This window comes from Watersipora subatra, chromosome 1 (assembly GCF_963576615.1).
Source record: "Watersipora subatra chromosome 1, tzWatSuba1.1, whole genome shotgun sequence".
NCBI classification, from domain to species: Eukaryota; Metazoa; Bryozoa; class Gymnolaemata; order Cheilostomatida; family Watersiporidae; genus Watersipora; species Watersipora subatra.
In genome coordinates, this window is record NC_088708.1 from 39,843,133 (window position 1) to 39,870,504 (window position 27,372).

The following is a 27,372-nucleotide window of genomic DNA, read 5'->3' on the forward strand; positions in this document are numbered from 1 at the left end:
CCTATACTATTTATTCATAACACTGGCTAATATTACCTGCCCCTATTTTATTATATATTCATAACACTGTCTAATATTGCCTGACCCCATACTATTTATTCATAACACTGGCTAATATTACCTGCTCCTATTTTATTATTTATTTATAACACTGTCTAATATTTTCTCCATGCGCAGTTGGATTGCTGACAAGTATTGCAGGTGCTTTAGGAGTGGCACATGACAGGAGTGGCACCTTTAAATGTATTTTTTTGTAGGCGATTTGTAGCTGCATCACCACTTTCATTATGACGCTTGATGCAACTAATGGCAAGGTTGCATCAATAGTTTAACCAGTGACAACAATACTATTTATTAGGATAACCAGACTTGACATAAATGATAGAATTCTTGTGTTACTACTGAAATCGCAAAGTGAAAATATTTGGATATCTGTAACAGAATTAGCATTAATCTGAACATATGAATACTGGGTGAATTTCATATACATGTATTTACAACCTATTGCGGGGTTCCATGGGTTTCCGAAAAAAACCGTAGGAACTGTAAGCTGCAGAACATTTGGCAATAGAGCAGGATTATTCAAGTGTCAGTTCGCAAGGGTATATGCTCTACATGTCGTATGAAAATATATTGAAAATGTAGATTTAAGCAAGTACACTATATGAATCGCATAACCATCGTCTGATCGGTCGACCTTCAGTCATCTTTAGTTTGCGCGACAACCTCATCATGGTTCCTTTTGGCTAGGCAGCAGGAGAATATTATGCACAGCAGCTACAAATTTGATAGTATGGTTATAGCTATAGCATTCGACTAGCTGTAGTCTACAATCACTGTTTTCATGCTTCAAATGGTTTTAGAGTTGGCTACTGCTGATGAATGAAAACTCGATGATTAATTCTTGTATACACAGTCTTGAAATATATCACCTGTAAAAGTTCTAAAATAAGCTGATCAGACATTTTTCAGCTAAACTACCAGGGGCTTGAGTTAGAGATCCACAGACGGATCCACTGATGCCACAACTCATGATAATAGTGGTAACTCAAGGTTTGATGCCTTCGCCGCTGCCAACAGTAAAAATTTCTGACAACTCCAAGCTGTCAGGTGCACTAAACCGCCATAGCTGCTGCTTAACTGATTGAGTTTATGCATGACATCCCAAGACTCGAAAAAATAAAACGTACCTTACGCTTATATTTTGTCAATTTGAGTTGAGGTTTGAAAAGCAATGTAGTACTCCGAGCAATAAACTGAGATGTACATGTACGTACACAATCACTATTTCTGTACACAATCACTATCTCTGCACGCAATCACTATCTCTGTACGCAATCACTATCTCTGTACGCAATCACTACCTCTGTACGCAATCACTACCTTTGTACGCAATCACTATCTCTGTACGCAATCACTATCTCTGTACGCAATCACTACCTCTGTATGCAATCACTATCTCTGTACGCAATCACTATCTCTGTACGCAATCACTATCTCTGTACGCAATCACTATCTCTGTACGCAATCACTATCTCTGTACGCAATCACTATCTCTGTACGCAATCACTACCCCTGTACGCAATCACTATCTCTGTACGCAATCACTATCTCTGTACGTGATCACTATCTCTGTACGCAATCACTATCTCTGTGGGCAATCACTATCTCTGCACACAATCACTATCTCTGTACGCAATCACTATCTCTGTACGCAATCACTATCTCTGTACGCAATCACTATCTCTGTACGCAATCACTACCTCTGTACGCAATCACTACCTCTGTACGCAATCACTACCTTTGTACGCAATCACTATCTCTGTACGCAATCACTATCTCTGTACGCAATCACTATCTCTGTACGCAATCACTACCTCTGTACGCAATCACTATCTCTGTACGCAATCACTACCTCTGTATGCAATCACTACCTTCTTACGCAATCACTATCTTTGCACACAATCACTACCTCTGTACGCAATAACTATCTCTGTACGCAATCACTATCTCTGTATGCAATCACTATCTCTGTACGCAATCACTACCTCTGTATGCAATCACTATCTCTGCACACAATCACTACCTCTGTACGCAATCACTATCTCTGTACGCAATCACTATCTCTGTACGCAATCACTATCTCTGTATGCAATCACTATCTCTGTACGCAATCACTACCTCTGTATGCAATCACTACCTCTGTATGCAATCACTATCTCTGTACGCAATCACTATCTCTGTACGCAATCACTATCTCTGTACGCAATCACTATCTCTGTACGCAATCACTACCTCTGTACGCAATCACTACCTCTGTACGCAATCACTACCTTTGTACGCAATCACTATCTCTGTACGCAATCACTATCTCTGTACGCAATCACTATCTCTGTACGCAATCACTACCTCTGTACGCAATCACTATCTCTGTACGCAATCACTACCTCTGTATGCAATCACTACCTTCTTACGCAATCACTATCTTTGCACACAATCACTACCTCTGTACGCAATAACTATCTCTGTACGCAATCACTATCTCTGTATGCAATCACTATCTCTGTACGCAATCACTACCTCTGTATGCAATCACTATCTCTGCACACAATCACTACCTCTGTACGCAATCACTATCTCTGTACGCAATCACTATCTCTGTACGCAATCACTATCTCTGTATGCAATCACTATCTCTGTACGCAATCACTACCTCTGTATGCAATCACTATCTCTGCACACAATCACTACCTCTGTACGCAATCACTATCTCTGTACGCAATCACTATCTCTGTACGCAATCACTATCTCTGTACACAATCACTACCTCTGTACGCAATCACTATCTCTGTACGCAATCACTACCTCTGTATGCAATCACTACCTCTGTATGCAATCACTATCTCTGTACGCAATCACTATCTCTGTACGCAATCACTACCTCTGAAAGCAATCACTATCTCTGCGCACAATCACTATCTCTGTACACAATCAGTATCTCTGTACGCAATCACTACCTCTGTATGCAATCACTATCTCTGTACGCAATCACTATCTCTGTACGCAATCACTACCTCTGTATGCAATCACTCTCTCTGCACACAAACATTACCTCTGCGCACATTCACTATCTCTGTACACAATCACTATCTCTGTACATAATCACTACCTCTGTATGCAATCACTGTCTCTGCACACAATCACTATCTCTGTACATAATCACTATCTCTGTACGCAATAACTATCTCTGTACGCAATCACTACCTCTGTATGCAATCACTATCTTTGCACACAATCACTACCTCTGTACGCAATCACTATCTCTGTACGCAGTCACTATCTCTGTACGCAATCACTATCTCTGTACGCAATCACTACCTCTGTATGCAATCACTATCTCTGCACACAATCACTACCTCTGTACGCAATCACTATCTCTGTACGCAATCACTATCTCTGTACGCAATCATTATCTCTGTACACAATCACTACCTCTGTACGCAATCACTATCTCTGTACGCAATCACTATCTCTGTACGCAATCACTGTCTCTGTACGCAATCACTACCTCTGTATGCAATCACCATCTCTGCACACAATCACTATCTCTGTACATAATCACTATCTCTGTACGCAATAACTATCTCTGTACGCAATCACTACCTCTGTATGCAATCACTATCTCTGCACACAAACACTACCTCTGCACACATTCACTATCTCTGTACACAATCACTATCTCTGTACATAATCACTACCTCTGTATGCAATCACTGTCTCTGCACACAATCACTATCTCTGTACATAATCACTATCTCTGTACGCAATAACTATCTTTGTACGCAATCACTACCTCTGTATGCAATCACTATCTTTGCACACAATCACTACCTCTGTACGCAATCACTATCTCTGTACGCAGTCACTATCTCTGTACGCAATCACTATCTCTGTACGCAATCACTACCTCTGTATGCAATCACTATCTCTGCACACAATCACTACCTCTGTACGCAATCACTATCTCTGTACGCAATCACTATCTCTGTACGCAATCACTATCTCTGTACACAATCACTACCTCTGTACGCAATCACTATCTCTGTACGCAATCACTACCTCTGTATGCAATCACTACCTTCTTACGCAATCACTATCTTTGCACACAATCACTACCTCTGTACGCAATCACTATCTCTGTACACAATCACTACCTCTGTACGCAATCACTATCTCTGTACGCAATCACTACCTCTGTATGCAATCACTACCTTCTTACGCAATCACTATCTTTGCACACAATCACTACCTCTGTACGCAATCACTATCTCTGTACGCAATCACTATCTCTGTACGCAATCACTGTCTCTGTACGCAATCACTACCTCTGTATGCAATCACTACCTTCTTACGCAATCACTATCTTTGCACACAATCACTACCTCTGTACGCAATCACTATCTCTGTACGCAATCACTATCTCTGTACGCAATCACTGTCTCTGTACGCAATCACTACCTCTGTATGCAATCACTATCTCTGCACACAATCACTACCTCTGTACGCAATCACTATCTCTGTACGCAATCACTATCTCTGTACGCAATCACTATCTCTGAACACAATCACTACCTCTGTACGCAATCACTATCTCTGTACGCAATCACTACCTCTGTATGCAATCACTACCTCTGTACGCAATCGCTATATCTGTACACAATCACTATCTCTGTACGCAATCACTATCTCTGTACGCAATCACTACCTCTGTACGCAATCACTACCTCTGTACGCAATCACTACCTTTGTACGCAATCACTATCTCTGTACGCAATCACTATCTCTGTACGCAATCACTATCTCTGTACGCAATCACTACCTCTGTACGCAATCACTACCTCTGTACGCAATCACTACCTTTGTACGCAATCACTATCTCTGTACGCAATCACTATCTCTGTACGCAATCACTATCTCTGTACACAATCACTACCTCTGTACGCAATCACTATCTCTGTACGCAATCACTACCTCTGTAGGCAATCACTATCTCTGCACACAATCACTATCTCTGTACATAATCACTATCTCTGTACGCAATAACTATCTCTGTACGCAATCACTACCTCTGTATGCAATCACTATCTCTGCACACAATCACTACCTCTGTACGCAATCACTATCTCTGCACACAATCACTATCTCTGTACGCAATCACTACCTCAGTACGCAATCACTATCTCTGTACGCAATCACTATCTCTGTACGTAATCACTATCTCTGTACGTAATCACTACCTCTGTACGCAATCACTACCCCTGTACGCAATCACTATCTCTGTATGCAATCACTGCCTCTGTACGTAATCATTATCTCTGTACACAATCATTATCTCTGCACACAATCACTATCTCTGTACGCAATCACTACCTCTGTAGGCAATCACTATCTCTGCACACAATCACTATCTCTGTACATAATCACTATCTCTGTACGCAATAACTATCTCTGTACGCAATCACTACCTCTGTATGCAATCACTATCTCTGCACACAATCACTACCTCTGTACGCAATCACTATCTCTGCACACAATCACTATCTCTGTACGCGATCACTACCTCAGTACGCAATCACTATCTCTGTACGCAATCACTATCTCTGTACGTAATCACTATCTCTGTACGTAATCACTACCTCTGTACGCAATCACTACCCCTGTACGCAATCACTATCTCTGTATGCAATCACTATCTCTGTACGCAATCATTATCTCTGTACACAATCATTATCTCTGCACACAATCACTATCTCTGTACGCAATCACTATCTCTGTACGCAATCACTACCTCTGCACACAATCACTATCTCTGTACACAATCACTATCTCTGCACACAATCACTATCTCTGTACGCAATCACTATCTCTGTACATAATCACTACCTCTGTACGCAATCACTGTCTCTGTACGCAATCACTATCTCTGTACACAATCACTATCTCTGTACGCAATCACTATCTCTGTACACAATCACTATCTCTGCACACAATTACTATCTCTGTACGCAATCACTATCTCTGTACGCAATCAATATCTCTGTACACAATCACTACCTCTGTACGCAATCACTATCTCTGTACGCAATCACTATCTCTGTACGCAATCACTATCTCTGTATGCAATCACTACCTCTGTATGCAATCACTATCTCTGTACGCAATCACTATCTCTGTACGCAATCACTACCTCTGTAAGCAATCACTATCTCTGCGCACAATCACTATCTCTGTACGCAATCAGTATCTCTGTACGCAATCACTACCTCTGTATGCAATCACTATCTCTGTACGCAATCACTACCTCTGTATGCAATCACTCTCTCTGCACACAAACATTACCTCTGCGCACATTCACTATCTCTGTACACAATCACTATCTCTGTACATAATCACTACCTCTGTATGCAATCACTGTCTCTGCACACAATCACTATCTCTGTACATAATCACTATCTCTGTACGCAATAACTATCTTTGTACGCAATCACTACCTCTGTATGCAATCACTATCTTTGCACACAATCACTACCTCTGTACGCAATCACTATCTCTGTACGCAGTCACTATCTCTGTACGCAATCACTATCTCTGTACGCAATCACTACCTCTGTATGCAATCACTATCTCTGCACACAATCACTACCTCTGTACGCAATCACTATCTCTGTACGCAATCACTATCTCTGTACGCAATCATTATCTCTGTACACAATCACTACCTCTGTACGCAATCACTATCTCTGTAAGCAATCACTACCTCTGTATGCAATCACGACCTTCTTACGCAATCACTATCTTTGCACACAATCACTACCTCTGTACGCAATAACTATCTCTGTACGCAATCACTATCTCTGTATGCAATCACTATCTCTGTACGCAATCACTACCTCTGTATGCAATCACTATCTCTGCACACAATCACTACCTCTGTACGCAATCACTATCTCTGTACGCAATCACTATCTCTGTACGCAATCACTATCTCTGTACACAATCACTACCTTTGTACGCAATCACTATCTCTGTACGCAATCACTACCTCTGTATGCAATCACTACCTCTGTATGCAATCGCTATATCTGTACACAATCACTATCTCTGTACGCAATCACTATCTCTGTACGCAATCACTACCTCTGTATGCAATCACTATCTCTGTACGCAATCACTATCTCTGTACGCAATCACTACCTCTGTATGCAATCACTATCTCTGCACACAAACATTACCTCTGCACACATTCACTATCTCTGTACACAATCACTATCGCTGTACATAATCACTACCTCTGTATGCAATCACTGTCTCTGCACACAATCACTATCTCTGTACATAATCACTATCTCTGTACGCAATAACTATCTCTGTACGCAATCACTACCTCTGTATGCAATCACTATCTTTGCACACAATCACTACCTCTGTACGCAATCACTATCTCTGTACGCAGTCACTATCTCTGTACGCAATCACTATCTCTGTACGCAATCACTACCTCTGTATGCAATCACTATCTCTGCACACAATCACTACCTCTGTACGCAATCACTATCTCTGTACGCAATCACTATCTCTGTACGCAATCACTATCTCTGTACACAATCACTACCTCTGTACGCAATCACTATCTCTGTACGCAATCACTACCTCTGTATGCAATCACTACCTTCTTACGCAATCACTATCTTTGCACACAATCACTACCTCCTTACGCAATCACTATCTCTGTACGCAATCACTATCTCTGTACGCAATCACTGTCTCTGTACGCAATCACTACCTCTGTACGCAATCACTACCTTCTTACGCAATCACTATCTTTGCACACAATCACTACCTCTGTACACAATCACTATCTCTGTACGCAATCACTATCTCTGTACGCAATCACTACCTCTGTACGCAATCACTACCTCTGTACGCAATCACTACCTTTGTACGCAATCACTATCTCTGTACGCAATCACTATCTCTGTACGCAATCACTATCTCTGTACGCAATCACTACCTCTGTATGCAATCACTACCTTCTTACGCAATCACTATCTTTGCACACAATCACTACCTCTGTACGCAATAACTATCTCTGTACGCAATCACTATCTCTGTATGCAATCACTATCTCTGTACGCAATCACTACCTCTGTATGCAATCACTATCTCTGTACGCAATCACTACCTCTGCACACAATCACTATCTCTGTACACAATCACTATCTCTGCACACAATCACTATCTCTGTACACAATCACTATCTCTGTACATAATCACTACCTCTGTATGCAATCACTACCTCTGTACACAATCACTACCTCTGTATGCAATCACTATCTCTGCACACAATCACTATCTCTGTACGCAATCACTATCTCTGTACGCAATCACTACCTCTGTACGCAATCACTACCTCTGTACGCAATCACTACCTTTGTACGCAATCACTATCTCTGTACGCAATCACTATCTCTGCACGCAATCACTATCTCTGTACGCAATCACTATCTCTGTACGCAATCACTATCTCTGCACACAATCACTATCTCTGTACGCAATCACTACCTCAGTACGCAATCACTATCTCTGTACGCAATCACTACCCCTGTACGCAATCACTATCTCTGTACGCAATCACTATCTCTGCACACAATCACTACCTCTGTACGCAATCACTATCTCTGCACACAATCACTATCTCTGTACGCAATCACTACCTCTGTACGCAATCACTATCTCTGTACGCAATCACTACCTCTGTATGCAATCACTATCTCTGTACGCAATCACTATCTCTGTACGCAGTCACTATCTCTGTACGCAATCACTATCTCTGTACGCAATCACTACCTCTGTATGCAATCACTATCTCTGCACACAATCACTACCTCTGTACGCAATCACTATCTCTGTACGCAATCACCACCTCTGTACATAATCACTATCTCTGTACGCAATAACTATCTCTGTACGCAATCACTACCTCTGTATGCAATCACTATCTTTGCACACAATCACTACCTCTGTACGCAATCACTATCTCTGTACGCAGTCACTATTTCTGTACGCAATCACTATCTCTGTACGCAATCACTACCTCTGTATGCAATCACTATCTCTGTACGCAATCACTATCTCTGTACGCAATCACTACCTCTGTATGCAATCACTATCTCTGCACACAAACATTACCTCTGCACACATTCACTATCTCTGTACACAATCACTATCTCTGTACATAATCACTACCTCTGTATGCAATCACTGTCTCTGCACACAATCACTATCTCTGTACATAATCACTATCTCTGTACGCAATAACTATCTCTGTACACAATCACTACCTCTGTATGCAATCACTATCTTTGCACACAATCACTACCTCTGTACGCAATCACCATCTCTGTACGCAGTCACTATCTCTGTACGCAATCACTATCTCTGTACGCAATCACTACCTCTGTATGCAATCACTATCTCTGCACACAATCACTACCTCTGTACGCAATCACTATCTCTGTACGCAATCACTATCTCTGTACGCAATCACTATCTCTGTACACAATCACTACCTCTGTACGCAATCACTATCTCTGTACGCAATCACTACCTCTGTATGCAATCACTACCTTCTTACGCAATCACTATCTTTGCACACAATCACTACCTCTGTACGCAATCACTATCTCTGTACGCAATCACTATCTCTGTACGCAATCACTATCTCTGTACGCAATCACTACCTCTGTATGCAATCACTATCTCTGCACACAATCATTACCTCTGTACGCAATCACTATCTCTGTACGCAATCACTATCTCTGTACGCAATCACTATTTCTGTACACAATCACTACCTCTGTACGCAATCACTATCTCTGTACGCAATCACTACCTCTGTATGCAATCACTACCTCTGTACGCAATCGCTATATCTGTACACAATCACTATCTCTGTACGCAATCACTATCTCTGTACGCAATCACTACCTCTGTACGCAATCACTACCTCTGTACGCAATCACTACCTTTGTACGCAATCACTATCTCTGTACGCAATCACTATCTCTGTACGCAATCACTATCTCTGTACGCAATCACTACCTCTGTAGCAATCACTACCTCTGTACGCAATCACTACCTTTGTACGCAATCACTACCTCTGTACGCAATCACTATCTCTGTACGCAATCACTATCTCTGTACGCAATCACTATCTCTGCACGCAATTACTATCTCTGTACGCAATCACTATCTCTGTACGCAATCACTATCTCTGTACGCAATCACTACCTCTGTATGCAATCACTACCTCTGTACGCAATCACTATCTCTGTACACAATCACTATCTCTGTACGCAATCACTATCTCTGTACGCAATCACTACCTCTGTACGCAATCACTACCTCTGTACGCAATCACTACCTTTGTACGCAATCACTACCTCTGTATGCAATCACTACCTCTGTACGCAATCGCTATATCTGTACCCAATCACTATCTCTGTACGCAATCACTATCTCTGTACGCAATCACTACCTCTGTACGCAATCACTACCTCTGTACGCAATCACTACCTTTGTACGCAATCACTATCTCTGTACGCAATCACTATCTCTGTACGCAATCACTATCTCTGTACGCAATCACTACCTCTGTACGCAATCACTACCTCTGTACGCAATCACTACCTTTGTACGCAATCACTATCTCTGTACGCAATCACTATCTCTGTACGCAATCACTATCTCTGTACGCAATCACTATCTCTGCACGCAATTACTATCTCTGTACGCAATCACTATTTCTGTACGCAATCACTATCTCTGTACGCAATCACTACCTCTGTATGCAATCACTACCTCTGTACGCAATCACTATCTCTGTACACAATCACTATCTCTGTACGCAATCACTATCTCTGTACGCAATCACTATCTCTGTACGCAATCGCTATCTCTGTACACAATCACTACCTCTGTATGCAATCACTATCTCTGTACGCAACCGCTATCTCTGTACACAATCACTATCTCTGCACACAATTACTATCTCTGTACGCAATCACTATCCCTGTACCCAATCACTATCTCTGTACACAATCACTACCTCTGTACGCAATCACTATCTCTGTACACAAACACTATTTCTGTTAAGTGTTTCTTTTCGTTTGCAAAAGTCTGATTGATTTTGGAGCATGTCAGTCAAATTGTTTCATCATTTTGATTTCATCATTCGTTTGACCAAAACTGTTCATTATTTTGATCCTTAATGAGGCACTTCACCTTGGATCAGCAACTTCACATGCTCAATTACTCAAAGTTTAGTTGTACAACGAATATAATAAAAATTTTACAAGAAAATGCTGACTGCATTGCCATGACTCATAAAGCAATCATTCTGCTGGAGAAATGTAATAAAAGACCTCCCTAAGTAGAATCAGAGTGTAAAAAGTATAAGTTTACCTCTACTGCCACTGTCGTACATCCAGTAGCTATAAATATTGTGCTGTTACTGAGTATTACATTCTTAACCTCCTCGTAGCAGCCCTGCAACATATCACATAGTGCTTCACATAGCGCTTCACAAAGCGCTTCACATACCGCTTCACATAGCGCTTCACAAAGTGCTTACCAAAGTGCTTCACATAGTGCTTCACATAGCGCTTCACAAAGTGCTTACCAAAGTGCTTCACATAGCGCTTCACAAAGTGCTTCACATAGCGCTTCACAAAGCGCTTCACATAGTGCTTCACATAACGCTTCATATAGCGCTTCACATAGCGCTATACGAAGCGCTATGTGAAGCGCTTCATATAGTGTTTCACATAGCGCTTCACAAAGCGCTTCACAAAGCGCTTCACATAGCGCTTCACAAAGCACTTCACAAAGTGCTTCACATTGGCCCACTTGCAGGTGCATGAGAAAAGATGTTGCATTTGAATCATTGCCAAATTTAACTTTGCCCCACAGAAAAAGTGTTGATACATGAAATCAGACAGTTACAGAATACTATAATGAGTAACATCCCACATGACATAATACACTATGCATAATGTTATGTAATTATGTTAGATAACGCAGTGTAGCGCTTAATACAAAGTGTAATGCATTATAGACTGCAATGTGCCTAACCGGACAATGTATGTTACAAAGCGTTACTACATAGCGTTATTAGAATGTGTATACCACTTTGCAATTATGTGTTGTGTAATTTATCACAAGGTGCATCACATATTACAATGTCTATATTATACCACAACATGTATTGCACAACAATCTAAGATACGCATAGCATTTATTAGCGAATACATTACACATTAAAATTTGTCCAATATAATAATATTTACATCATACAGAGTATGTTTGGTGATCGATATCCCGTAGTACATGACCGCCTGTGGCGCAAGCTGTAATGCATGTCATGCATACAGTGTGTCCACATATACCGTATAACAGGACTGGGCAAAGTGCGGCTGTTTGCAAATTTTGTTGCGGCTCTTTCAACTCTGAAAATTCAAATTTTTTTGACGTATATAAAAATATCCTTATAATATAATGTACAAAACTACATGCACTGTGATGTATTAGGCTTATTTAAAGGTGCACTATTACTGCATTATATATAGCCTACACATGCATCATGAGTCATAGTTCATGACATCATGAACATGTAGCTTTTCCAGTGTAATAACGTCCATTGCTGACCTAATGAGGACAAAAATAGAATGCTCTAGAAATGTTCATCAGGAAGTCATTTCATCATGATTTCATAATGCTGGCTTATATAAGATGCTGTCTCTTAGTTGAACATGTCATTTGCTATCAAGCCAATTAATGCAGTGAGAGTAGCAATGACATCTTTAACAAAACGAACCATTTCCAGAGTTACAATGGGAACTTCACAAAATAAGCAAAATAGAAACGAATCTACAAGATAATTCCAAAATGAGTGGACCCTGGAATATGCGTTCATCTTTAGGCATGGCAAACCGAAATGTCTATTGTGCCAGGAAACGGTCTCCGCTAACAAGAAGACGAACATCAAACAACACAGAGACATTCCTACTGGGATCTGTAGCTAAACATTAAAAATTAGATCAACTTCAGAAATCACTAAATCTTTTAGAAAATATGCTAACTTCTTTCATAGCTGCTGATAAACGTTCTACAGAAGCTCCTCTACCAGTGTCAAAGATTCCAGCAAAAGCAATGCTTCCCTATTCTCATGCTGAGATTGTAAATAATGCATGGTTGAGGCAATAGAACTACTTTTTCCAGATAAGCGTGGTGTGATTGGTAAAGTCAAGGCGATACCACTTTCTAAAAAAACTGCTACTGGTAGAATTAAAAGCATTTATGATTATCTCAGTATGACTTTGCTAAACCATATAGACCAGGCAGATTACTTTTCAATCGCTATTGATGAATCTACTGATATAATAGGTTTAGTTCAAGTAGAAGTTTCTGTAAGGTATGTAGACTGCTGTGTGTACACTAACAACTGGTAATGTCATTTTACCATGCAGATGCAAGCTGAAATCATACAAGTGCAGTTTAAAAGACAGTAAAGAGAGAACATAACTCCAAGTAGAAAAATATGCACTTACTGTATTTTGTGATATTTGTTTCCAAAATACTAACCCACACATTTATACTACATGCTTCTTTATAAAGCATCAGCATGTTTCTTTATAAAGCATAGTACAATTCTTTAGTCCTATACCCTGTGTTACATATTCTTTGATGGTAAAGAAAGGAAGGAGAGGCTTCTTAATTTGGTTGAATTAGAAGGAGAAACCAATGGCCAGGCTATCTATGATGCCCTTGTTAAAGGACTTGATAATATGAAAATAACTCTCCACAAATGCATATCTGTAACAACAGATGGCGCTCCAACCATGGTTGGAAGAGAGCAAGATGTCATAGCTAGATTGAAGGATATGCCATCAATGCTAGCATTCCAATGCGTCATCCACCAAACTGCTTTATGCGGAAAACTAAATGATCGCTTTCAACAACTAATGTGTAAGGCTATAAAGATGATCAATTTCCTCAGAAGTCGATAAGCTCTCAGACACAGAAACTTAAGAAAGTTTTTCAAAGAAAGCGATGCCACTTGTGAAGATTTGCTAACATAAAATAACATTAGATGGCTAAGTAAGGAAAATGTTCTGTCAAGGTTGTTAAGTATTCGTCAGGAACTAACCTCATTTTTAAATACATGCACAACCCTGATAGCAAGACAGTTTCAAGAGATGATGAGCTCTTCTAACGATATGAGTGGCCTTCCTTGTTGACATCTATGGCCATTTGAACGATCTGAACCTCATGCTTCAAGGGAAGAACAAGACTGATTGATACACTACCAGCTGTTTAAGCCTTCTCCCATAAGTTGGAGTTATTTCTAGTGGATGTGCAAGATGATACGCCTCACTTTCCTACTCTAAAAGCATTTTTATATGAAGATGAAAAAATGGCCTCATAGAAAAGCTTCAACAAAAGTTTAACAATCGATTTAGTCAGTTTCACTCTTTGAAACACATCATACAACTCATAAAAGGACCTCAGAAGGCAAAACCTAACGGAGAGTGGGTTACTCAGTTGTCATTGAAGAGTGTTAATGCCTCATCTCTGCAACTGGAGTTGTGTAACCTCAAAGGTACAGATATAAATGAAATTGAGGAGGGCTTCTACTTGAAAGCTTCAACAAAGGCTGAATATCCACAGCTTGCTGAACTAGGAAGATGGTGGTACACTGTGTTTGCTGCTACATATATATGTGAATCAGCATTTTCATACATGAATAATATCAAGAGCAAGTTGAGATCTACTTTGACCCAAGATCACTTGTGTCAGCTCCTAAGAATAGCATGCTGCAGTAGAGAGCCAGACTACCAAGAGATAATGAGCAGCCATAAACAATTTCACGTATCTCACTAAACTTTAAGTTATGCAAAGCTCTTTAGGCTCACTTCAACATTATTCAATGCTATTGTAGAAGTATTCTAATAAATAAATTTAATTGCAATACAACTACCAAACTTGTATTATCAGTATGAAATGTTATACTGTAATACACATAATATGCGGCTCCCAAAAATCTTGCAACTTTGAAATTTGGCTCTTTGAGAAAAAACTTTGCCCACCCCTGCCGGATGACAATGCATGTGGTGCATACAGTGTCTAAACATAAACCGTATACCACACATATACCATATAACACACATACACTGTGTAACACACATATACCATATAACACACATATACCGTACAACAAACATATACCGCATACCACACATATACCGTATAACACACATATACCATATACCACACATATACCATATAACACACATATACTGTACACCACACATATACCATATAATACACATATACCATATAATACACATATACCATATAATACACATATACCGTATAACACACATATACCGTATAACACCATAATTTATTATGAACATTGGGAGTGACTATCTTACCGGAATGGTCGAGTTGGCATCTGTAAAAGGACATTGGGGATTGGTTAGGAAAAATTCAACAGTTGAAAGCTTTTCCATATCATTGACGAGAGCTTTATGGCCACCTTGAATCTCGCAACAGGTAGGAGGAACTGTCATATTGACCCTTAACCCATTGACCTCTATGAACCTATACTGATCCCAGTAGAGTGTGTTGGAAGCGTAGTCCGTGCCGTTGTTGGTCCCACAGCAGCGCAACTACAAATAGAGAGCATCAGGTCAAAAGGTTAGTTTGCTGAGCTCCTATCCCATATAAAACAAATATAATAAGTATAATGAACAAATGAAAAAAAAAACAAAAAAACTTTTGCTATGATAGAAAAAGTTTGAATCTTTTTTTAAATATTTGTTTGCTATACGAAATATTTAGATTTCTTAATTCTTTTTTGTATATTCGCATGTTTTTGTAAAGACTTTGCTAGAGCTTTATCACAGACAAACAAACCTTTATGAACACAAAGTCAGAACCTTTATACAGCCGTGTATCAAATGTTGAGTGTCATAGCATGGCTCCCTCACTCGGCAAGATTTCCCAAAAATAACCTTAAATGGAGCCATTTCTTTGTATATTATTGAAATTCAAAGCCAACCGGTGTAGGAAACTATGTTATTATATCAAGGGAACTTCCTCAAATAATCCTTGTGGTTTTATATTCAACAGGGCAAAGCTTTTAGGAGCAAGACTTTACTAAGTTATTGCAATACTAAGGCCAGATGTTGAAGTACAGGAGATCCGCTGATGGTGCGTAGAGCTCCACATGAAAATTGGCAAGTTTCTTATATACCTGAGCTATAATACAGCTCTTTTGTAAACAGAAACATAGATCTTTAGCCTACTTATCAGACTTGAGTATTTCTATGGTGGATAAGAATATTCTATGAAAATTTTTGAACTCCTGATTGAAATCAACAATATGTTGGCATGATATTCTCTCGTACACCATTGGCATAGAGGAATCATGCACAGTGATATATGACGCACACTTAGAGTTCATTTTTTAGCGGCAGCATTCTGAAGCGGCAGCATTCTAAAATAAAGCTGTTGGGATTCTGTAAGTGCAACAGTAATCCCAACAGCTTTATTTTATATCTAAAGCTTGGTTTCCATATGATAGCGCAGTGATCATGCGCGGCCCAGTAAGCGTCCGCAATGCATTTCTTGGGCTGCGACATAGTGTTTCCATAGCGGGCGTAGGCGCCATGCTTGCATTAGACAGGGTGGGTAATTTCCTTACTTTTTCGTACAGGAGACCGATTTCTTTGGAAAACAGCTCTCCGTTGTGACCTTGCGCTGTCATAGGAAAATCAGGTTTAACTCGGTGTATTACAGCCTGGTTTCCATATGATAGCGCAATGATCCTGCGCGGCCCAGTGATCGTGCGCAATGCATTTCTTGGGCATGCTTGCATTGGACAGGGTGGGTAATTTCCTTACTTTTTCGCAAGGAAACCGATTTCTTCGGAGAACAGGCCTCCGTTGCGACGTTGCACTGTCATAGGAAAACCAGGCTTACTCTTTCGTACGGGAGACCGATTTCTTCAGAAAACAGCTCTCCGTTTGACGTGTGGGATAGGTTGAAAAGGTCGCGCGGTGTATTGTGGGATACATCATTGCGGGCACCCGTCGCAAGGATCCATTTTGTTGGATCCTTGCGATCAGCGTACGCACGTCGCGCAATCGTCGTGCGTTGACGTTTCCACATCACAGCTGGCCTACGCACGACGTCGTGCGCCTTGTTGCCACCTTGCGCTGTCGTATGGAAACCAGGCTTACCTCAGCTAGATAACGAAGTACTCTATGTTCAATCTGATGCACATGCCACAGACATTGATGCCCAGACATTGATAGCCAAAGAAGTTCCACATAAAAAGCATCAATTGTAATTTAATTGGAAACTAAGAGGAAATGGACCACAAGTGAACTCACCTGTAATTGGGTAACATCCCAGGCTAAGGTGATAGGGTCACCTCCAGAGGAATATAAAATTGAAGTGGTCTCTGTGCTCGTAAAGCTGCCATTGTAACGATTTTGCAGGGATTCTTCCAAATAATCTTTTATTTTAGTCTCTGCTTTGTCAACAAAAAGCATGGCTACCCCGACTGCCGCTGCCTCCAGTATAAACAGCACCAGAACCACTGTTGAATACTGAAATTCACATAAGAACAATGAGACACTGCTGCACTCAGTATCCAGGATTCCTTATATCTCTGGTATAACATCTTATTTTTGCATGAATTTTGTGTCTGCTGAAATTGTGCGTATTTATTACAATTCACTGTGTAATACTTTGTTGTCTCAAGTGTGTACTCATCTGCTGTATTGTCCTCTGCTGCCTTTGATTTAATACGCGTATGCAGCTGGCTTTGCAAAAGTTTTACTATAATGAAAATTTGTAATAAATCTCACAAGATAAATAGAAGTTTGAAAACATGTGGACTTCTTATGCAACGCAGAAAAAAATTTCTTTACAGGCGTGACAACATTTACTCCCGTGAATGGAATCTGAGGTAAGTACAGTCGAGCGCTACATGTATTTAATGCTTACTATGAGCTTATTACTTGCTGCCGTCAGGCTCATGTAACAAATATACTTCAAAAAGATCCAAGTAAGTTCAAATAACCCAACAATCTTTACAATGATAAGTGCCGTGCCCTTCTGCTTATCTGCCTGAAGTCATGATTGGATGATGGGGAAAATGCATCATATGGGATTTGAACTCCCAACATTCAGGTTCACCACTGCGTAAAACTACCACTTGAGCCAATTAGTCACCTTCCATAGTGTAGAATTATTGTGTGTATACTTATTTATTGTCTGTGCTTTGCTGGCACACCTGACGATCTCTCACAGCACACGGGACAACCATGGCACTAGTATGTGTAATAGAGATGCACTAAAGAAATGATGTCATGATCAAGAAGCAATGCGGTAGAAAGCTCTCCATCAATACAAGGGTAGGCCTACACATTACTTGTCTTTCACCCAGTTGAAGTTCAGAGATATCTATACCTGTTGAACCTGTAGACCGCAGGCACCAGTGTCAGTTTACCTTTTTAACTTGCTCAATTGTGTTCAAGGCCATAAGGTTTCGTATCGCTAATTACCTTGATCATTCTGTTACAAACCTCACTAGCGCACAGTCTGTTGCGCTCACTAGGGAGTCTCCTCCAAGAACAGTGTTGTGTGCTACAGCCCTAATGGCTGACTAATTAATTATGGCATATCCTGGCAGACTTAATTCATTTTATGAATATTTGCAGCACTAATGAAGAATTTTAATTGATATCAAGCATACTATGACACCTGCTGACACAGACTGATATCAAGCATACTATGACACCTGCTGACACAGACTGATATCAAGCATACTATGACACCATGCTGACACAGACTGACTCAAGACTAACTGTTAGTCTTGAGATCTTTCCAGTATTATTGATTTTTCTTTCATTTCTTTTTTACTTCTAACATATCCTTTTGGGATTTGGGTAATTTTTAGCTTTATTGCCTTTAGAGTACATCTCTTTTTATATTATTGATCGAGTTGATGAGGAAACCACCCATGAGACATACCTCCATGAGACATACCTCCACGAGACATACCTCCATGAAACATACCTCCATGAGACGTACCTCCATGAAACATACCACCATGAGACATACCTCCATGAGACAGACTTCCATGAAACATACCTCTATGGGACATACCTCCATGAGACATGCCTTCATGAGATGTACTTCCATGATGGTACACTTCCATGATGGTATACTTCCATGATGGTATACTTCCATGATGGTATACTTCCAGGATGGTATACTTCCATGATGGTATACCTCCATGATGGTATACTTCCATGAGACATACCACCATGAGACATACCTCCATGAGGCATCCCTTCATGAGACACATTTCCATAAGACATACCTCCATGAGACATGCTTCCATGAGACATACCTCTAAGATAGTATACTTCCATGAGGGTATACTTCCATGAGACATACCACCATGAGACATACCTCCATGAGACATCCCTTCATGAGACATACCTCCATGAGACATACCTCCATGAGACATGCTTCCATGAGACATACCTCCATGATAGTATACTTCCATGAGGGTATACTTCCATGAGGGTATACTTCCATGATGGTATACTTCCATGATGGTATACCTCTATGATGGTATACTTCTATGATGTATACCTCTATGATGTATACCTCTATGATGGTATACTTCCATGATGGTATACTTCCATGATGGTATACCTCTATGATGGTATACTTCCATGATGGTATACTTCCATGATGGTATACCTCTATGATGGTGTACTTCTATGATGGTATACTTCTATGATGGTATACCTCTATGATGGTGTACTTTCATGATGGCATACCTCCATGATGGTATACCTCTATGATGGTATACTTCTATGATGGTATACCTCTATGATGGTATACTTCCATGATGGTATACTTCCATGATGGTATACTTCTATGATGGTATACTTCTATGATGGTATACTTCTATGATGGTATACTTCCATGACGATATACTTCCATGATGGTATACTTCCATGATGGTATACTTCCATGATGGTATACCTCTATGATGGTATACCTCTATGAGACATACCTCTATGAGATAGAATTTTATTTTCCTACAGTTGTGTTTTTTCGAAGGAACTGCATTTTTGGCCATTTTGTCTCGATACACTTGTGGATTCGTTGTTCTTAGCCACAGAACGATAAACAGTGACCTATTCCCCTCATCAATCTCCGTGATAACCTGCATGACTGTTGGCAGAACTTCCCCAGGCTACTCCTACTACACAAATGCATACTCGGTTTAATAGCCAGGGGCTGTATAGTAGAGCATCCGTAGGAAAGCAACTACCATTGCACCTCGTGACCAGACCATGCAGCGTTCTCTGAAAAAACGCAGCTGCGAGCATCCCCAAATGTTCAACTATCTTTGTATTTTCTCCTGAGCAGAGAAAAAGGGGCTCATCTAGTCACCTCCTTAGCGCTTTTTAGCAACAGCTCCACGAGAGCACAATTCTTCAGAAGAAAGGTTTACAGTTTCACTTTATGAGCGCCTTACAATTAGCAGGTGATGTTTCACATGCTAGCATTGCAGAACCTGACGTAGTTATAATCATAAGAAACATACCCATGATCAAACCTCCGTGACAATTTTAAGTAACTACTATTTTTTATATTTGCATTTTTCTACATTAATTTATAATGTCTCACGTGAACTACAACTTTGAAAAGTTTTTTACCTGGATTTCGGATGGTTTAAAGTTTTAAAGCTTAGGTATTGGTCTCCACCGCATTTCTACAACTATTACACATCTAATCATGAGCACACGACTTACAATTTTGAGAAAAAGTTTTCCAATCGCGCTTTTGTTCTGTACTGTTCCACAGCATCCTAAAAAGCCAAGGAGAAATATGAAAGCCCCTGCGACAATGAGCACCACGAGTGCATTTTCAAGAAGTGATGGTAAGTCAGTCTCGCCAAGATCAGTGCCGCTAACGTCTTTGGTTAAATCTAGTAGATGGCCTTTGTCTACTTTGATCCATATGCAGATAGAGAGTGTGGCTGCTCCAATCAGCTGCAACAAACAAAAGTATTAGAACACCCGAACACATTTTTTCGGAATATAAACTTGTATCTTTATAATTCTATAAGACAAATCTTGCTTCTGTCTGAAAGTTGCAGCAGAAATTACGCATTTTATAGATAATAAATTCAAGGTTCAAGGTCACCTAGTGTACTAATAGCATGGAGTTTTCTATTTTTAAAGCTTTGACAAATTTATTTTTCACAGCCGAATGGGGGTCGAACTCGATCTTCATCAACAATATTTAGCTCAGAGAGTGGAAATATTTTACGATCATAACAAGTGGTCTAGTGATACAATAGTCGATCGATAGAGTTAATCACACAAGTTCCGCAAATAAACAAACTTTAAAAAAATGTCAGTAAAGCTTTTATAGACATTATGAATTGTGTCAACAAAAACTAGCTATGAGTTCAAGATGTTGCGGCGTAGTATGAATCAAGTTAGAGGTCTATGTTAGAGGTCTATGTTAGAGGTGTATATTAGAGGTGTATGTTAAAGGTCAATGTTAGAGGTCACTGTTAGAGGTCTATGTTAGATATCTATGTTAGAGGTCTATGTTAGAGGTCTATATTAGAGGTCTATGTTAGAGGCCTAAGTTAGAGGTCTATATTAGAGGTCTATGTTAGAGGTCTATATTAGAGGTCAATGTTAGAGGTCACTGTTAGAGGTCTATGTTAGAGATCTATGTTAGAGGTATATATTAGAGGTCTATGTTAGAGGTCTATGTTAGTCTACAGACCCATTGTCTTCTATATCAACAGCAACCATTTTCAATGTTCTCTGAATAGTCATACTTAAAATGAAAACTACTTGTTCATGTACAAATGTTATCTTTATTCCTATTACTACGCTGAGAAGATAAAACTAAGAAAAATATTTCACAACTTTTTAAGTTCCATATCAAATCCTTTTAATGACAAAACTCTTGTTACCTCATTGTTCAGTCATGTTTTACTTGGAGTACCTAATCGTAACCATCAGAGCAGCGTGTGCCTTGTCTATGTGTAACACTTGTGCTGAAATATATACTATATGTATACTCGTACTTGTTTATAATACTGGTACTGAAATATATACTACCTATATGTATACTCGTACTTGTCTATACTGGTACTGAATTATATATTTTATCTATACTCACAAAAAATACAATATTAAGGATGACAAGAAATACTTTCATAACTCCTTCACACGCCATGCTGACCTCTCTCAATCTTATATAACAATGTCTGCTGCTGCAACTTGTGCATGCCTAGTTCAAGCTAGGCAGACTAGATACATTGAAACAGACTGCTTGCTTTTATTCGATAAACAATGGCAAGCATCGATTCTAATTTTCATGGTTATGTTGACAAGCTGCATGTCATTATCAGGCTTTTTGTATTAGCCTATTCCAATACTTTATTCATACAAAAGACAGTAATAGCTCTTAGGCTAATATTACCTCCGAGTTGACCAGTATAACACGGTCTCTTAAAACTGAAATGTTGATTTACCCTAACAAAGTGGGAGACACGTGAAGCCAAATCATACAGCGTACAATACAAGAGGTTGTCATGCAATTATCAAGACAGTGTTTTGTATAAACAAACCCAAATACCGTAATAATTACTACTGCTGCTACCCAAACCTATTGAGCTGCTGCTGTTGTAAAAAAGGAAAGAAACTTTGCCAAACAGAAAATATCATTTACATTTCTCCTTTTTGTTTTTTAACAATTCAATTTAAATGTTTGGTTTTGCTAATAAAATTGAGACCCCTATTATAGAAAATGTATACAGCCAGCTTGTTCTAGATGAAATAACATTATCATGCTTTTAGCTACACATTTTTAGATTTCTGTATCAACAAAACATTTTAGCCTAAAAGATGGCATCTATTTGTATTTAGTAAATTAAATAATATATAAAACTCTTATTGCATTGTTATGTGTAGTTTTTAGATGCTTCCAAACAGACAAATGCTTTTTAAATACTTTCCAAATGTTTTAAACAAGTTTTGTCCTTTAGAATAAAGACTTTTTTACAGCAATTGTGTGCGATGTGACAAAATTAGAGGGATTTTAGACAAGCCAGATTTTTGTTGATAAAATTTTTAAAATGTGACAAAAAACCGCAGATGCTTCATGAAAGTTTTGCTCATGCTTTGTTGAATGGATGCTACTTAGTGCTATTATAACTCGCTACTAGCTCTCATTGTCTTCCATAACATGTATCACGTGACTGCGTATTGCTTACGCATATGTACACCTATTCACTGCTCAGCAGGTGTTGTTGGTAGCTGTTACTGGTATAAAATCTCCCCTAGCTTATAGCTTGCAACTAGCTACCCAGGAGCCAATAATGAAAATAATAATATCCATAAAATGAGACTTTATAATTATTTCCAATTGCGTATAGTATATTGTTGTAATATATTGTAATAATATAATTATAACAGATTATTATATATAATATATATATTACATGCATTATAATACATATAATTTATTTTAGCCCATGGTTTTACACTCACAAGCAATTTTTAAAACTCATTGCTGCCGTCCCTCACCGTGTGTTAACAATCTGCTGCAAGAGTTAATTGGTTTAGAAAGGTAGCAATGAATCAAAATGTGACAAGCTAAAGCTGGTCAATCTGATAACAAGCTGCTAATACATCCTATCATAGTACATTGTGTTAACAATCCATAGAAATACTTACATCAAATAACATACTATTATAACATTCACTGCCTCTCCATAGGAAGAAGGAACATGGCAATAATAATATTATCCTCTACCTCTCTCTGAGCACAGGGAAAAAATTTGATGTCTACCCTGTTATTCTTTTTAGATTTTTTGTGGGAACCATTAGACCTGGCAATTAGACCTGGCAATTTCGAACCACTTGGCTACTTCAGGACTTTACCTATCTAATCATGCATTCAACATACATTGTGTCCTGCAGGAGTCAAACCTGCATATTCAATGAGACATTAAGACCCTGAAATTCTTAGCAGGATGTCAAACAGCAACTGATGAATCAGCTGAGTGACGATAGAGATTCCCGTGTCATAAGCATTTGTACAACTATGAAAACTCACTGTCAGAAAGTGATTGCTGAAATCTTGACTATGAATGGGAGTGAAGATTTAAGTTTACGTTGTGAAAGATCATTGTATATGCCGATATCAATCAAAATAGGGCAGAGTAAAACATAAAATGGGGCCTAATTGCTGTTCATCTCAATAGAGTTTAATATACCATAGAGCTATAGCTGCAACCTTCTTGAAGTGCCAGCCAAAATCCTGATCTGGGTTTAATTATCCAAGAAGTTATACTCTCTTGTTGATGCATAATCAGTCTATGCAAGCATCATGTTTTGCGCGCAAGATAGAGTAATGTAATTCGTTGCTAGTCAGGTATGAATAATGCTGTAGTTATTGTGCTGATAGCTTTTAGACTTGAAAGTTTTGTTTAATCTGAAGTCTTTAGTATCTTTACAATTACAATTATTGTCAGGTATATATTGTAAGAATAGCATAATGTTTACTATAATAAAGTCTGTCCATCCTGTTAAAAGGAAAAGATTGCATTGTGCAAGATTTGAACTCCTAAACATCACCCTGGTACACCAGCGCATTAATCACCTTTGCCTTCCGTTATTAAATTCCTTGTGCATTAACTTATTCTGTCTGTGCGATTGAATTATTGTCAGGTATAAAATGGCATTTACATTGCGAAGATATTTCAAACACTACTGTATAAAATCTGATATCTCTAGGCGATGACACATAATAACAGTGTGCCAGTCATGAAATAGTGTACATACTGTGAAAATAGCGTATCTACTATATAAACGGCAAAGAATCAATTTGTATATTTGTGTGTGTGTGCTTGTGTGTTAGTCCATCTTATAAAGCGGTCTTTCCTTTTACGATTCGGTCATACGAAGCCAACGGAAGGTCACGTGAACATTTGTCTTTTCTGACCACCGAAACAATAGTTTTCACTACGAAAATTACTAAATTACTAAAAAATTACTAAAAACTAAATTTCTAATTCAAAAAGGTAAGTACTTATCATTCAATGTTGTATTGTCTATGAATGGCCACAACTCCACTACTTAAAAATTTTGCATTTACCATTGTTGGTGATCGTAAAGATGTTCATTTCCTTCCGCGGCTGAGTTACTTTTATTTTTCTCCAGCTACAAGTACTACAGCTACTACAGAACTTGCGCGGGTACTCTGAGCATTGGGATAGGCGACGGTGAAAAGAAAAAGAGCAGCTGGTATCGACTTACTGTCACCCTGCTTTAGCCATGGCCAGCTGTACGTTGCTTGCTCAAAAATAGGCAGAAGCCGAAAACTATTTCTTCATACACCCGACAGAAAAACAAAAAATGCTGTCTATCCGCAAATGTTGCGTCGAATTAACATTGTGTTATTGTTTTGTCATGCTTGCATTGAATTAATATTGTGTTATTGTTATGTCATGCTATGTTCTTCATGTTCTGCTATACCTAAATATTATCCACATGCAGCATTTTCTAACATATTTTTCAATAGGCCTATATATATACATGTATTTTCATTCATTCGTTTTCCTTATTGTATCTCATAAAAAGGCTATCATGTTGGCGTTATGTTTTATTACTGCAAGATGCTAATGCTGTATCTGCTTCAACATCATACTGTCTGCACTGTTATACATATAAATTTTATCAACAACTACATTACTGCCGCACTGTTTGTATATAGCATGTTAAAACACAGGCTATAGATGAAGAACTGGTGAGCCATGATTAGTGTTTTAAGCACGTAGAAGTCTCCCTTCAATAAATGCTGGCGATAGCCAAATATTTTGTAGAATCTCTTAAAAGATGCAAAATTTTTCAATACTGCCAATTTGAAGAACTTCAGTTTGCCTAGCAATGTCAATTTCATTAGCAGTTCTCTGACAAAAAGTAGGACAACTCCAATTTGATTGGTTTGAGACATGCATCGTAGACTAGCTGTAAAACACATTGCAGATTTCCATTGTTCTCCCCAACATTATTGACATGTATGACTGCATATGTGTATGCATAGTCTGATCAGGCCAACAATTTCAGTAGACTGCATATTTGGAGTTGTTTTACAGTATGAAAGACAACTCTCAATAAACCTCTTGCTGTACGTGAATCTGTTTCCGTAGACGAGTAATGCAGCTAGTACATTACAATTAAAATACCGGTTGCCTCACAGAGTGCTTGGCCACTACATATAGATACAGCGTTACGTATACTACACCATGCAAGAACTAACAAATAATAACAACTTACTCAAATTAGCGCAATCTTTACTATACTAAGAGTGGTGTTCGTTTGCCAACCGTCTGTCTGGCCAAAGCTACGCTGAGAGCTTTATAGAAAAAGAATGTTAGATTCCCTAAATCCCCCGAGTTCAAGCTGCACTTTCCTTTCAGGCCTTCTGGGTAGCGTGGTCCTCCACAGACCTTTGACATACAAACATGACAATGTGGCCAGTGATACATTCAATATGGCTGATTATTCATTGCACATTTGCAAATGTAACCTTACAGTTACTATGTTACCAGTATTACCAAATTTGAAAAAGGTTTATACATCTACGAAGATTTATAGCAAAAACTAAACTGTAATAATCTGCTTCCATGTACAGATATTGTTTCTTAGAGAGAGTAAAGACAATTTTTTCGTATGAAAATATGAAAGCAATGCCTGTGTTATTGTAGCTTCTGACCTGTGACTTGGTAGTTTTATCCATAGAGTTATCTTCCCCTAGAGTGATAACACTAGCGGAAGATAACAACACGAGCGTTTCCGGTGCCAACAAGGAGCTTTTAGGCCACGCCCCTTTTTGTGCTAGTCAGTCGTAGTGATTGACTAGATCAATACCATCAGCCATGAGAATGGTTAAACAATGATCATGAATTTCCACATTTAAGATAGATTTCAACATTTCCAGATTATTGCTCATATTAAAAAAATGATGATTATAGTTTCTTACTCTAACATATGCTTATTATTTAAAGCAATTCAATACCTACGACTTGCAAAGGCACTGAATAGATAGTGTTAAAGGTTGACTTGCAACAAAATTCAAATTACAGTTATTTGGTATCAAAAGATTCGCCATGTCTTACTC

General features: G+C 39.0%; 1 protein-coding gene across 1 annotated transcript; it reads right to left on the reverse strand.

Annotated features, from left to right (window-relative positions):
* Positions 1-638: 638 nt before the first annotated feature.
* Positions 639-26,991, reverse strand: LOC137387471 (tetraspanin-1-like). Its single transcript, XM_068073905.1, has 7 exons — positions 26,968-26,991; positions 26,579-26,701; positions 20,973-21,212; positions 17,520-17,738; positions 15,555-15,791; positions 11,524-11,607; positions 639-777 (listed from the first exon to the last, which is right to left on the reverse strand). The coding sequence occupies exons 1-7, from the start codon at positions 26,989-26,991 to the stop codon at positions 700-702; spliced, it is 1,005 nt and encodes a 334-aa protein (XP_067930006.1). The 3' UTR covers positions 639-699.
* Positions 26,992-27,372: the final 381 nt, after the last annotated feature.